We start from the raw sequence: 15,027 nt of genomic DNA on the forward strand, positions 1-15,027 counted from the left end.
TGTACTCCAGAATATTTTATTATCATATTTAGTTTTTTATTATAATTTTCAGCTTGTATTACTTTAAAGTCAAAACGCTGAGGTGCATAGTCATGAAGGGAGCATGAGCAACATGGTCACAAAGACAAACAGCTGAACATTCACAGGAAAGTTGACCCAGGAGTACAGAGTTGCAGATTTGCTTTGCTTACATGTGTTAAACTGACTATGAACTAATTTCAAGCTATACACCTAAGTTCTAACGTTTCTACAAGGTGTTTGGTCTCATGTGAGTATATGAAACTGTTGTCTTCATTAAGTTAGACAGATATGTAAAAGATGTTAAAGAAGTCCAAAATTTAGAGCTGCTGTCTGAAAAGGGGAATTGGCCAGTTTAAGTATGTGCTTGTTTTTTATACATTGAGTTAGCTTGCCTTGGTCTGTGTGTTTCTCCTTTTGTTATTATTAGTATTATTTCTTTTTTTCTTTTTTTTAGAAAAAATATTTTTTTTTCCATTTATGACACTCTTAAAGGAAGAGCAAATTGTTATTTTGTCTTAAACCATAATTAGATCAATGATTTCATCATTTAATCTTTGTGGAATAGAGTTGCAACGTACAACTTCTGTACTATTTATTTACTTCCCAGATGTCTTACTGTTTTCAGTCTTTTAAATGTCCAAAAAAGACTAAAATGCCAATTGCAGCTTATCAAAACAGAATTGACATTACTAAGTGTTTTCACCCTTATACAATAAATAGGTTTGTGGAAGAGTCTGACTATGAGTCACAAATAAAAGTGACGTTACTAAACGGTGAAAAAGATTTTTTTCTTAACTTTCCCAAAGTTTTAAAACACAAATCAAAATATTTGGCAGTTTTCCTTTTTTTCTGCAATTCACCAATGGATTAACTCACAAACCGTTGCAGCTCTGGACTGGAATGTGGGAGGCAGAGAATTAGACGTCAGACGTTTGGCGTGGCAGTGAGACTTTCACCTGCTCATACTGCAGCAGTTTGTACTGAGCAATATTTGTAATACAATACGGAAGCTGACAGTGTTACTGTGGGTTTTTAACTACATAGTTTGAGAGTTGTGTTGTAGGAATAGTGATGCAACAACAGCAGACGTGAGACTCTTGGACTGGCAGTACGAGTTTCAGCTGCTCTGGCAGTAAGAGCAATACTAACCCTAAGGAATTACAGTGGTCACTCAAAACTCATAACACCGACCTCAGGGTGTCCACAAATTTTCATTTCTCACTCTTAGCTGTCAAATGGCAGCAGGTTGCCAATTCTCCAACATTTGAAGAAACTGCTGTCTGTATTATTCAATGGATTTTTTTTCTGTAAACTTAGACATCTTTTTAAACTTATTAAATATGAATATTCCTTTAATTTATCACATTAAAAAAGTAATGGGTCTTTTGCTCTAACTCGTATTATTACACAAAGCAATAGCAATAAATGCAACACTGTGGATATCTGTGTACTGTGGTGGAAGTCGTCAGTGATCTTATCACATAGATAATTAAACATATATTTCAGCTTGCACTATAAATGACCGCTTTTTTACATGCTGCAATCCTAATTTTGCAAATTGAGATACACTAAATGCACCTGGCATATTACATTGGCGTTCCGTACAGGGGAGATATGTTATGCATTTTTCTGCCACGAGGTGGCAAACCTTTTTTTTTTCTGTGCTCTGTTTCACCACTGCAGAGGTGGAACTTTGAACAAATACTATCTGGACTGCAGCAGTCAATATGAGGAGGTCGTTGACATACAGAGTTATGCTGTCGTCAGAGCAGATATTTCTCAGAGGAGACGAGAAAACAACTCAAAGTACCAACATGAATACAAAAACAGGGTGATAAAACAAAATAACTGCTTATTTTAGCGTGGAGGGTTGATACAAAGTCCACAAATACAGAGGCAGCACTTCGACAATCAGAACTAATTTTAAAGATAGACGCGCAATTTTGTCTGGCTAAATCCGAGCACCACTCTTAAATATTATCGCGTACATGAAACAAACAAGTACAGACTAACGGGCAGATTTTGGTCATGTTTTGTGGAGTCAATAGTCTTCATTCGAGAAAACACACAATCGAGGTTAAAGATTACAGAGTTTCTGCAGGTCACAAAATTTCAAATTTAATACTCTCAATTTTGATCCTTAAAAAATAAGAAAAAAATATCCAGATTATTTTTTACAAGTCTGAAATTGTTAAGTTATTTTTCTAATTTGTGCTCACATTACTGCTTTTGCTTGCTCTTTGTTTTTCCCCTTATTTTATGCAATAATTCATTTTTGCACTAGCAAGAATCCTTAACATGCAGAAACCTGAAATGAAATAAAAAAAATAGAACAACAGTATGTTTTTTGTGAAAACAAGTACTGTATCCATAATGCTAATGAGAGGGTAAGACATATCAGGTAAACTTACACTAACAAACACATCAATTCCCCAGTATTGCTTTCACCTGCAGGAAGACATTGGATGTAGATATTTTACAATTGTGCCTGGATGTTAGTATGTGTGTCAGTAGAGCATCCCTACATCCATAACATTCACATTTTAGAGCATATTAAGGACACTATTACATACAACACTGCACAAAGTTTGCAGTATTTGGTTACATCCAACTAATCACTGCTCTAGGAATATAAATCATTCTCCTTTCCATTTACACCAAGCAAAATAATTCCAACCTAAAGACAGTTTGCACTTTAAACTGCCAAGTGAGGGATAATCTAAACCATTTTTGTTTAACCCTGTCGTGTCTCATGTGTTTGAAGCATTTGTGTTGCATGCAGTTGCTGAATGAAATCTGATTGCCTGAACTAATTTAGGAAAGTAAGAGACACATTTATCCAGATGGTATTCAAGTGAACACATCTGTCTCCTCAAGACATTCACAACAAAAAGTCCTCTTAATATACAGCATTGCACATTGCCAAACAGGATCTTGTCAATGGCGTACTACAAGACTGAGTTGGATATTAATAATGCTAACTGCATCAGCAACATGGGCTTCTGATAAGTGAAACAGATAATTGCAATCCATTTATAATATCAAGAGCAGGACATTGGCTGCTTTGTGTGGCGTAAAAGTATGTAAGTATATGGAATCGGATTTTCATCAGTTCTTTTGAAGCCATTTACTTGGCAGCTGTACATGAAGCACAGTTCAATTACAGCTCAATTCATGCCAATTTCACATTAAAGAAACAATAAGAAGGGTGTTTTTAAATAACTTTTTATGGCTTTGAGGCTAATTGCAGATTTTAAATCTGCGCAGTGAATTTAATGCTAAGTGTAAATGGAATGCAGTTTCCTTTATCTAGCACAAATCAATCAAGCTATTTGATGCTAATGCCTGAACATTAGATCAAAATGCATTTGTGTGGTATCGATATACACATTGGTACAATGAGATATGCCGAGGACAGACAGAGCTGCCTGGCTGTCCAGACACATCAATAAAGTGCCTTACAACAGGTTATTGCATAATCTGATGTCTGCCTTATTGCTTCCATTGAAAGCAAGAGTGGCACTCTCATAAAAGAGAGCAAAAAACTGGTACAAATGAAGAATTCAAAATGATCAAATCAAATAACACAATGTGGGGAAAAATTCTAAACATCATTTATAACTTTGTACAAAGTTGCATTTTGCTTTAGTAAAGTGCATGATTGTTTCTTTGAAAGGCCGGTCTACAGTGCTGTAGTATTAAAGTGGCGAGGAGCATGTAGGTCTTTGTGTGGATGGATTTCTGTATGCATGTGACCTTCAGTTGCTGAAGTTTTGAAGTTTTCAGCGGGTCAAGTCTGCCTGCTGCAGAGCAGTGACCTCATGCTGTAAATCTGAAAGAAAAAAATAGATTCTGTGGTTTCCTAAATTCTTTCAACACAATGTTTTGCTATGGCAAACTTGAAATGGATATTTTATTGACTGTACAGTTTCATAGGAATTTGTCAATGTTACTTTACGAAGACATGCTCCGACATGCATTTTTGCATTTCTGTGTTTTTTAATTTTCAAACTACTTAGCATCAAAAGTTGCTAAAATTGTACTATTTTACTGGATACTAATTACATAATAATTACAACCTAAAAGGAAACTTCTTGTGATGGTCAGTGCCTAAACTTCAAAGTACCTGACCAATGAAACTTACTGACTAATCTGAAATGTGGACTATGCTAGACACTGAGTATTAAGCAGGGGCTGTATATAAATATCAAACTATTTCTGGTTTCTCAAAAAGTGAAAGTTTCATAACTACTAAAATTATCCATTATACTGTTCTTATGGTTTAGGGTCCTTAAAATGGCTTTATGGTGCATAAAGTATCACAGCACTGCCAGTCTCCCACCTGTTGCTGTGCGCTGACAGTCAGCTAACAAAAATTAAGTTTCTACATTTTTCTGCTGCCCACGTGAAATAAAAATATGGCTAAATGAATCATTGCAGGAACAAAAGTAGTGACGCCTATCACTCACTTTACAAATCCCGGCTCTGCTAAGCAACGTACTCCAGGGTTGCTACCAAACCAGAAAGCCAAACTAAGATAACCTAATTAGCTGAATAACTAATGTGGAACTGGTATCAAATATGAAAAATAGTTCTTCAATATTTTTGCCTAATTGTGTCTATCCAAATCAAATTGTAAAAAAAATAAATTTTAGCTACCAATATGTTGTATTGGCTTTTAGAAGAGGATACTGTACTTGTTATTTTCTGCTATTAAAAAAAGTGATTAGACCGTGTTTCAAATTTTTGGGTAAATACTGTAAACATTGAATGACTAAAATTTCACACCCAGTAAACTTAGCTTAGACCAAAGAGAGGACAGGCATTCTACTACAAGACTTTTGTCAATCGTTTTTTGATGTAGCCTACAGTGAAGTCGCCTCCGCTGCTTTAAATAATATACAGAAAGTGCATCATGTACTTTGGTTATTGCATTCTTACTATATTTATACATTAAATGTCACTCTACCAAAATTATTTATAAAAATAAAACATTTTCAAGCTGGATAATAAAAAAACTAAAAACTTGCAAAACTGAAAGTGTAATTGCTTTCTTCTCCAACTCACTCGCCTGTGCTTATGCTTATTTACATTTACTCCAATCAGTGAAACTGTACAAAAATAATTGAGCATTTATGCTGACAGTTGTATCCCAAATTATCTATATAGCAACATTTTATAGCACAATCAAGTAAATGTCTTACCTTCAGTTGTTATAAAAATGCCATATATATCAAACATGACTTAAAAGAAATTTGACTTTACAATCTGACACCTTGAAAGTGGTTTCTGTCTCTTTAAGAAGCTCCTAGTGGGCTCCCCTATCTGGTGCGAACGAGAAAGTATCTGTTGCACATGAGGTACCACACACTCTCATGGACACTAGATACTATCCTGCTTCTGTTAATGTATTAACTCTAAATAGAGTTAATACATATTTTTTTATTTTTTCTTAGTAAACCACCCACAGACCTTGTGGTATGATTATAAATTCCTTTCAGAACATAAAAAAAGTTTATATAACTTCTCTATGAAATGGGAACGATAACTATGTTTTAACTGTATGACTTGATCATTTTTAGATTGTTTTTCAGTGACCTTCTTTTTACTGGAATTTCAATAATAATTTCTACTGCGCAATGTATTTTGAAGATGTTTTGTTTAGGTTTTCTTCGAGGGTTAAAGCTGGAATCCAGACTGGTTTCATGTAGATCAACTAACCAAAATAACATCTTACACTCCTCCAATAGGCTGATGTTTTACAGAAATGGGGGTAAGTGGACCTCTCACAATGTCAATAACCCTAAGTTGGTGTAAAGTGTTTATTTCAGCAATTAAGCTGGCTTTGGAAATGCTAAATGAGACACAAACTTTTGTTGGTGTGTAATGGTGCAGCATAACTCATGTGAGAAAATACAAAATGCGCACATGCTGAAATTGCATTGAGTATTACAAGCAGCAGGATTAAATTCATTCGTCTCTATGGGGAGCACGGTACTCTCAGGATTGTCTTGGAGGGTTCGGGGAATTTTATGATGTTAATGAGTTTTATCCTCCCATCAGCAGAGGGAGCAAAAGCAGAACAGGCACAAGTGTTTATCCAAACCAAACCATTAAAACCTGTGTTCAACTGGATCATTCTGTCCCACAAGAAAAGCTGTCCACAGTGATTAGCCAGATGTACTGTCAAACTTCCACTGGCATTAATGAGACAAATCAACGTGGATCTCTCCTGCCCCTGGTTGTAAACATGAAAAACTGAAGAGAAATGTGCAGTTGCCTCATTACTCAATGGCACAGTAAGTTATGGTTCCAAACTCTCAGTCAGTTACAGAATATCAAGTTGTTATTGCTAACAACACTTATGGCAGTAATGTGCATGTATCGTTTCATTTATTATTTTTGCTAATGATTGAGAACGGTTTCTTTTTATTTATGACTTATAGATTACACACCAGCAGGTTTGTGGACTGTGTTGGTTAGTTTTGTCTGGTCAGTATGAATTTAAATTAAATGGTATAAATTAAACTAACAGTTTAATCAATGTCTGTGGCTATAATGTGATAATATAAATTATGATAATTTAAACAGATGACCAGCTTAAGATGTAGTGGATAAAATAAGTAGCGTAAGGGACAATTCTACAATTACAGACAAACATAACTAAAACCTCTGAAACTTTGGGTTGAGTAATAAACAGATGAGAGTCATAGAACAGGCAGCACACTGTGTGCCGGTTGGGCTTTAACAACAGATACAGAGTGATCCAGCTTCTTGCACAGTCTAGACTTCCCAAATCTCAAGCATAATTTAAAATAGATATTCAGAAGTTGCATTATTTAGAATCTAGTAGGATAAAACAGTCCATTGATAAGAGCTTTTTTCTTTCAGCATGTATAATCCTCTAACGTATTTACAAACATACAATCATTACATTACACTTAAGCCTTTGGTGTAGCTTTGTTGTCAGCTTTGGCTCCTGAAAGTCCATTTTCTGTATTGTCGTTCCCTGAGGAGCTCACCAGGCACTCTTTACTACAGAAGAGAGAAAAAAGTAAAGTTTAAACACAAGCATTATATTAAGGCTTTATTCTTCTTTTTTTTGCATTGAAAACAACTAGGAAGGTAGAGATAGAATAAATTAATGATGAGCTAATGGGTCGGAGGTGTAAAGAGAGTGAGAGAAGAGGAAGTGACACTGGTGAGTGAGTGAAAACACATTGAGGACTAGGAATTCAACCTAACATTGAAGAATGACTAAACATAAGAAACATAGTAAACTAAGAAAGGACTACACAAGAAAGACACCTAATAAAACTAGAATCACCTACAGAACCAAATTAAAATAGAAACATGGCTGATCTAATCAAAGAAAAGGAACTAAGGAACACAGAAATTACTAAATCCAAACCAACTCAAACAACCCAAGATCTTGACATAAAGTTTGCTTAGCGCTCTGAAACACTTGGAACTGGGACAACATGGGTTCACCTACCAGCAGACAATGACAAAAGACATACTGCTGAAGCCACAACGCATGCTTTAAAACTAATGTAGGCATTAGAGCGGCCCAGTCGGGATGATGCATGGTGTAGAGAAAGAGCAACCAATCCATGTATATGAAAACTATTAGGCCTTGATGCAGCTGCCCGAGGTAGGAAGACCCAGAACATGCTGGAGGGAATATATTTCTCAGCTGGTCAGGGAGCGCCTCAGGATTCCCAGGCTGATGCTTAGGATGAGAGGCTGCAGCCTTTCTCTGCTTAGGCTGCTGCCTCTGTGATCCGGCCCCAGATCAGCAGAAGACAACCAATGAATGGTTTGAGACTCTCTCCATCCTGTTTCACTGCATTTGAGGTATTTCTAAAAAGAAATCTACACGTGCAACACTGGCAGAGACAAAAGACAAAAGGCATCGAAGTGGCTGCCCCAGGGCAAAAGACAAAAGACATGCAACTATGATTAAAGTAAAACAGTGGGACCACAAAGGATTGGCTCAGGTGCTGAATATATGTACACTACCATTGAAAATGTTTTATTTTTCTTCTTCCTTCTTCTAATTAGGTGCTACTTTGTGTTAGTCAGACATAAAACCACAGGAAAATAAACTGAAAACTCAACTGTGCGGTAGAAATGTGACAACATGCAAAAAAGTGTGGTTTTGCAAAGTACTGTACCCGAGTTAGTGTCATACTCACGTTTTCTCATTGCCCTTGTGTAGAACATGAAGGACTACTGCCTTTATTACCATGATGAGGATAACTAAACCAATGACTCCACCCAGAACTGAGACAATAATGACTGTCAATGTATTGTCAACCTCTTTCACTGCAAAGAGCAAGAGAAAGAATGACATTAAATCTATAAATCATAGATACAAATGTGTTTATGTGTTCCAGGTGGTCACATACTTTGGTCGACCACTATAAGCGTGAAGATAGCACTGTGGTTGCGGTTCTTCTCTTTTGGGTTTCTGGCAAAACAGGTGTATTCCCCTTCATCTTCAAAGGTTATGTTCCACAACAAGATAGAGATGTTGTTTGTCTTTGAGGAGCCAACAAACTCAACACGTTCATGGAAAACCTGGACCTTTGGCTCCACTTTCTCCGTGGGAATCTCTGCTTCACACAACTGTACACATAAACACCAACTTAGTCAAAAAGCATAGGTTATACATTTTGCTGTAAAAAATGTATGTTTTCTTGGCATTGTAACGTCTCAGAACCAGAAATATGAATTCTGGTTAATGAAATACTTAAAAACAAGTATTTTAAAATGCTTGTTTTTTGTGGTGCAACAAAAAGGGCAAGGTAAACCGTTTCAAAATATTCCCCTTGTATAAAATGACAATTATCGTGTGCAAGTCAATGATAAACAAATACATTTGTTGGAAGAGAAAAGATAAAAATTGTTAGATCTCAGTGCTGACACAAAATGTAGAAATACAAGTACAACATAGGCTGAACTTTATTTTGGGAAAAATCGGGTTCATTACTATTAGTGGTAGGTGTGAGAGAATTAAATGTTGAAAATTAATCACAATGTGGATCATCAAATTATTACTTTAAGGGCGGGGTGTCCAAAGTCTGTCCGCAAGGGCTGGCGTCCGTCATGTTTTAGTTGTCTCAGTACGGCCAGGGTGTTGAAGTATGGAGAGAACTAAAACATGCAGGATACCAGTCCTTATGGATTTACTTTGGAGACTTCTGCTTTAAGGATGTTTGGACTTGAGCAATGAGATTGAGAAAATAAATTGTTCTTCAGATTATTTGTACAGAATAAATGTCACTTTACATGCAAAAAAAAAGGGTTTGAAATGATTTACTATCTATTGCTTGGCATCTAAGAAAGGTGCCATCAAGATAGCCACTGCAATAAACAGAGCTCAAAATTAAAAAAAGAACAATAACTCATGTGGCACAAACCAATTCCCCAGTAAAATAATTTTATTTTGACATGTCCGGTTGTGGTGATTATTACATAACTGAGATCTAGAACATGAGGTTAAAATTTAAAGAATTATTGATGGTAGTAAATATATCCATATTTTTGAAGGCAAAGAAAAAACAAAACAAAACAAAATGTTTTAAAGTCCTGGTCTAGTCAAAGCCAAGTTCAGTTCTAAATTTAGTTGTCAGGCAGAAACAACATAGAGAAGTGATAAAAGGCAGTAAAAACATTTCCAAGGCTATCAACTTTCACATATTTGCCTAAAATAGGCCTATAGTTGCAGTTCTGTCTCAGTTTAAAAGCAGTTTTTACTTTGAGTGGTTGTATGTACATATAATCTTGAGTTATACCTTTAAAAAAGTTCCATTGTCATTGTATTTCCAGTTGAAGTAGAGGTTTTTGATGCCAATGCAAGACGAGTAAGTGCAGGGCAGCAGAACTGTGGAGCCATTCATTGCTTCAATTGAGGAAACTTTACCCGTGGAAACCTCCAGTCCACCAACTCCCCAAGCTCCTGAACAACAGAAATACTATAGTCAGAGAAAAATACCTAAAGATAGAGTCTGATTAATATTAAACTTAACAATAAAAGAAAAAAAGAAAATATCAATCGCTACTGGAGTATAAAAACACCACATTGTGTACTACATTTTTAAATGTTTTAGGTAGACTCACATTTTTTCACAATTTACATTTCTTTATCTAAAACTAACACTAAACAGGATCTGGCAACAAAATCCCACAACACAGTAGGAACACCATTTCCTTATTCATCTGTGCAAATTTATCAATATCAGAATTTCCACCTTGCCTTCCAGCTGCTTGGGCTTGCCTTCCAGCTGCTGGAAGGCAAGCCCAAGGCCCTCAAAACTGTTACATTACTATATCTACTTCATGCAAATTTCTTTTTTAATTCATGTCCCATCTGTGATTATGCATGTATGTATTTTTTCAGCACTAGAAACTTTTACTGACAGTCACCAAACAGGAAATGGGTGGAGAGAGAAGAGGGGAAGACACGTAGCAAAGGTCTCAAGGTCAGGACATGACCCCAGGATGGCGACCTTAAGGACTATAGCTTCTGTATATTGGGCACTCGCTCACACCAGCCACTTTATTACTTATACATAATGTGGATTATATTTTTAGTTAAGTATCGATTGGATAGATGGCAACGCAACTTGCTTATAAGAAACACCTGTAGAAAGTGCACAAAATTTGAATATATAGAGTTCCTGCTGGAATAGCTGTAAATAGGAGGAATTAAAAACAGGTTCTTGTTAAGGCAGCTCTGACTCTAACAGAGGGAATAAAAAATATTTTCTGTCTGTTGCAATTTTAGTAGAACTGGTGAATTCCTAGAAAAAAAAATCTCCATGGGGTAAAAATGATCTGAGGATCTGGAACTCCAGTGATGTTAGTTAGTTGGGGAGGTGGGAGAAGAAACTGAGTCCAAGATTTTATTACCTTATAATGAAACTATTTTATTCAGACTTTTAAAGTACATTGTGAGGTTTAGGTTCAGTAGATTAGACAGGCCTATTCACCTGCTTGGGTAAAGAAATAAAATTATATTTGTTGTCCAAATCAACATCTTGAATAAATTATTCATCAAACATGTTAAACAATGGCTCTGCAATGGACTACCAGCCTACACAGGGTGTACCAGCTCCTCTCCCAAACCCACTAGGAACAAGGGTGTAAGAAAATGGATGGATGTTCAACAATAACATTTGCCTGGGTTTTCTAAATGTACAACCCTCTTTTAAAAAGTGAATGAATTGAACACTTCATTCAAAATGCCTTGACATAAGAATGCTGTATTGAATGGCCTCAATACAGCATGACTTCTCAGCACACCTACTATTTTTTCTCTCCGATTTCCAAAAGCACTGGATGAACACTGTTGCCATTCAAGTCTCACTAGATATGTTATGTTGGTTTCGCTATGACAGATTGTTTCTCTGATGTCTCCCCTAATCTCATGGATCTATTTATAAATGCTGTCCTCGACACTGAACTGTCCAGGATCACGTTGCACTTGGACATGTTTATAGAACATGTTTTCTGAATGTCTTTTCATCCTGTGCATGGACTTGAAACACGTTTTAAATGATCATATTGATAAAGATTTTTGGGATTCCTCTTCTATTCATGAATGGAATCTGTGTAACTTATGAATGCTACTACTAAAAATTATTTTGTCAATATATAATTACCTTTATTATAGTGTGTGTTGTCTATTGTTTGTTTGAAGCCACACTTAAGAGTTTTATTATTACAAACTATGCAAAATATGACTTTGTAGCACGTAGCCTGAGAAACAATACCTGTGAATATTGCAAAATAAGAATTTTGAAATTAATGTTTCCAAACCAAGCGAAAGTCTCATTTTTAAGTCTTACATAAGTTCTTCCTTATCATCAAGTGGAAGCATTATCGTTTACATTTGAAAAGCGTGCCACCCCTTCAGAAATAGATTTTATGCCCCTGTTGGTTCAGAGCTCTTTACTATCATTTATCTCCTTGTTCCCTTTCTCTCCTGCATTATTCAGAGTCTGTGCTGATATCACCTTAAGACTTACATCATTAGTACGGGACGTCTGATCGTACGTGCATGTGTGTGAACGTGCAGTACATATATTCACAGTTGTGAGCTTGTGCACATTTGTAATACCCTGGTATGTTTGATATTTTTAGCCCCACTATCAAGTATCTACTTGTCCCAGTTGGGAAACATCAATATGTGAATCACTGGTGGGAGGAAATGCAGCTGACTGTGTGTATGTGCACGTGTCCTTCACTGAATATCAAGGTGAGTTTTATTTTTCCTCAAGTAGGCCAAAGACTTAAGGGTTAATGTATTTCTGAGTGAACCCATAGAGAACTGGCTGAGGACACTGTTACCTCTATGAGAGGGAGAGAAAAGACAGAAGTGATAGGAATGTTGGGAAAGGAGAAAAAGACAAGAACAAATATAAACAAACAGAGAATAAAAGGCAATGGAGGTGGCATAGAATTGGTATGGATGTGGAAGTTTACCAAAATGAATGACTGACGGGGCAAAATCATTACTTCAGCAGCTAAGTAACTCGCTTATTTGGAGCTACTGGTGTTGGACAGTGTAAGTTCACATTTACTCATCGCATCAACACTACGAGAGTGTAATATCTGCACAAACAGCCACTGCCATGAAGTAGATCACATTCACTGTACATGTCCAGCTTCTCATAGATAGAGTAGCTACTCACACTGATAACGTAACCTATTTTCCTCCAAAAACATTTGGAATATTTTATTTATAGTTTATTTTTGTAAAAAAAGTTCAAACTTATGTTTATAGAAACAAATACTTGAACTTAGTTATTTTCTTAAACATACAAAGTCCTGATAAAATGTTGTGACAAAATATTACTAAACATATGAACACAGTCTAATTATTTGAAACATTTCCAAAAATCTAAGCCTCACCGAAATTTCCTATCCCATTTCAGAAAATGAGATTTGCTTATTTAGGTTTAGATATTAAAACAAAAAATACTTGGTTATTGCAGTAACTCCTCTGTTATTTGTATTACATGGATAAAAGCAATAAAAAATACTGCACAAATGTGAACAAATCTGAGAAAAGGGCTCCAAGCGATAGGGAAAGAAAGTTTGATCGCCTGAAGGGAGCACAAGGTAGAACCACAGCTCCTTTTCATTGAAAATAATAAGTTGACGTGTTTAAGGCAGGTTATCAGGATGATAGATTACGCTGTGGGACAGACACAAGACATGTTCTTCTCACCTGGGAATGTCTTGGGATAACAGAATAAGTAAGACTGTGTTGCTTGGGACCTGACCTGATCTCATATAAATGGAAAAATATGAATGAATGATTGGATGGTGGAAGTATCTTTTAACCAAACTATGTATATGCTTCCATATATTTCACACACATTCTCTGTAAAATTCAGAAAGTGATGTCAAATTGGAGATTGTAAAACTGCTGGGTGTGACACATGGTTGCTCCAGAACATCCCACAGTAGTCAGTCTCATTTCATACCCAACTTTCTCAGATTTGACCAAAGCCACAAAGGTGCAACAAGTCCAAATAGCAAAATGATGAGCTCTCTCACAAAACACAACCTTGAAACTTTGAAAGAAAAAAAAAAAAGAATCCTTACGTGAATAAATTATGTTCATACTTATTTTATGCACATACATTAAGTATGAATGAACTTCATTTATGTTAGGTTCAAACTTAACATAATTATGAACTTAACATAAATTAAGTTCTGTAGGACAGCAGAGCATAGGGATGTAATGTTAATGAAACATTTTCAAAAACTGAGACGGCTTGATGTCTCTATGAAGTGAGGGGGAATTTAAGCCGGTTTTTAAACCTATGAATAGCAAAATTAAGAATACTTCATAAACATACGAACAGCTAGTTTGAGATGGTGTAACATTTTCTCAGCTGTGTCAGTCCATCTTTAAGGGCTGTTTTTACCTTATGAGGTCATCATAAGATATTTCATGATCTAGAAGTCCTGCCTCACATCTCAAATTTAGGGATGAGGGGTCACTGGTGGACATGTAAAACAAAATCAGGGTGGGGATGAACAAGAACTCAGATCATCACTGCACCTGCACCGCTACGTCACTACCAGTAATATGATTGCACTTAGTCATCCACTCGGTGCGTATTGAAAGTTAGCTTCCCTTTTCTTATGTTCACCAGGAAGCAATTGTGAATTAAGGACCTACAAAAATAACCATTTATCCAGTCAGTGATGCAGTTCAGCAACTAAATTCCAGCATGTACAAGTTCAGGTAAGACTCAAAGTTGTATGTTCTTCATCTCAGCATCATAGCATAAAATAATGAAGAATTATACATTGCAATAAAAGTGAACCTCCCACCCACTTTCATCAAGGCCAAAGCAAACTGAATAAATGTTATAGGGATTAAGGACAGACTTCCAAGTTTGATTTAATCAATGAAGGGAAGTAATACTGGTTGAGTAACTTGGTCTAAACCCACTAATACAGAGGACGAGAAACATAATGTTCTTGTGTAAAGTAAATAAAAAAAAAAAGGTCTAGAAAAGAAGAACACCATGTCACTTAAATGTTCAGAGGGGAGTGGGGTCCAACTCACCAAGCAGTAGCACAAGTACAAGACCAGTGTGGAGCAGATCCCCTGATCGCAGCCGACCAGAGACACTCAAACCGGTGCTGTCCACTGACGCCATGACACCGACACCACCTGCCTGTCTGTCTGTCTGTCTGTGGTCCCGTCTGTTCCTCTGTGAACCCACAGTGTATGTGTCCTTGACAAGTCTTGTCCACCAGTGAGAGCTTTTGTGTTGGACTTATGTGCCTCTGGAACAATGTGGGACACTGAGCTGTGCAGCTGAGAGCAAGAGTCTGGACTCCTGCTTGCAGTCCCTCCTTCTTCCCTCCTCCCCTGCACCCTGTCCCAGGAATGAGCGGAGATGGGAAGCGCTGAAAGAGAAGAGCTCTCCTCTGTCCAGTTGTTCTCCAGCAGCCGGGCAAAAGAAACAAAAC

General features: G+C 36.5%; 1 protein-coding gene across 1 annotated transcript; it reads right to left on the bottom strand.

Annotated features, from left to right (window-relative positions):
• LOC129358829 (sodium channel subunit beta-4-like) lies at positions 1–15,027 on the bottom strand. The gene is made up of 5 exons (XM_055028021.1): positions 14,618–15,027; positions 9,822–9,985; positions 8,433–8,652; positions 8,220–8,349; positions 1–7,056 (listed from the first exon to the last, which is right to left on the bottom strand). Exons 1-5 carry the CDS (start codon positions 14,709–14,711, stop codon positions 6,963–6,965), a joined length of 702 nt encoding a protein of 233 aa, XP_054883996.1. The 5' UTR covers positions 14,712–15,027; the 3' UTR covers positions 1–6,962.

The sequence above is a fragment of the Poeciliopsis prolifica genome, unplaced genomic scaffold (assembly GCF_027474105.1).
Source record: "Poeciliopsis prolifica strain line A6 unplaced genomic scaffold, Auburn_PproV2 SCAFFOLD004, whole genome shotgun sequence".
NCBI lineage: Eukaryota > Metazoa > Chordata > Actinopteri > Cyprinodontiformes > Poeciliidae > Poeciliopsis > Poeciliopsis prolifica.

Coding starts and splice junctions, on each gene's coding strand:
- LOC129358829 (XM_055028021.1), bottom strand. CDS start 14,711: ATGGCGTCAGTGGACAGCACCGGTTTGAGTGTCTCTGGTCGGCTGCGA. Junction 8,350..8,432: donor GCTTATAGTGGTCGACCAAA/GTATGTGACCAC, acceptor TGCTCTTTGCAG/TGAAAGAGGTTGACAATACA. Junction 7,057..8,219: donor CACAAGGGCAATGAGAAAAC/GTGAGTATGACA, acceptor TCTCTTCTGTAG/TAAAGAGTGCCTGGTGAGCT.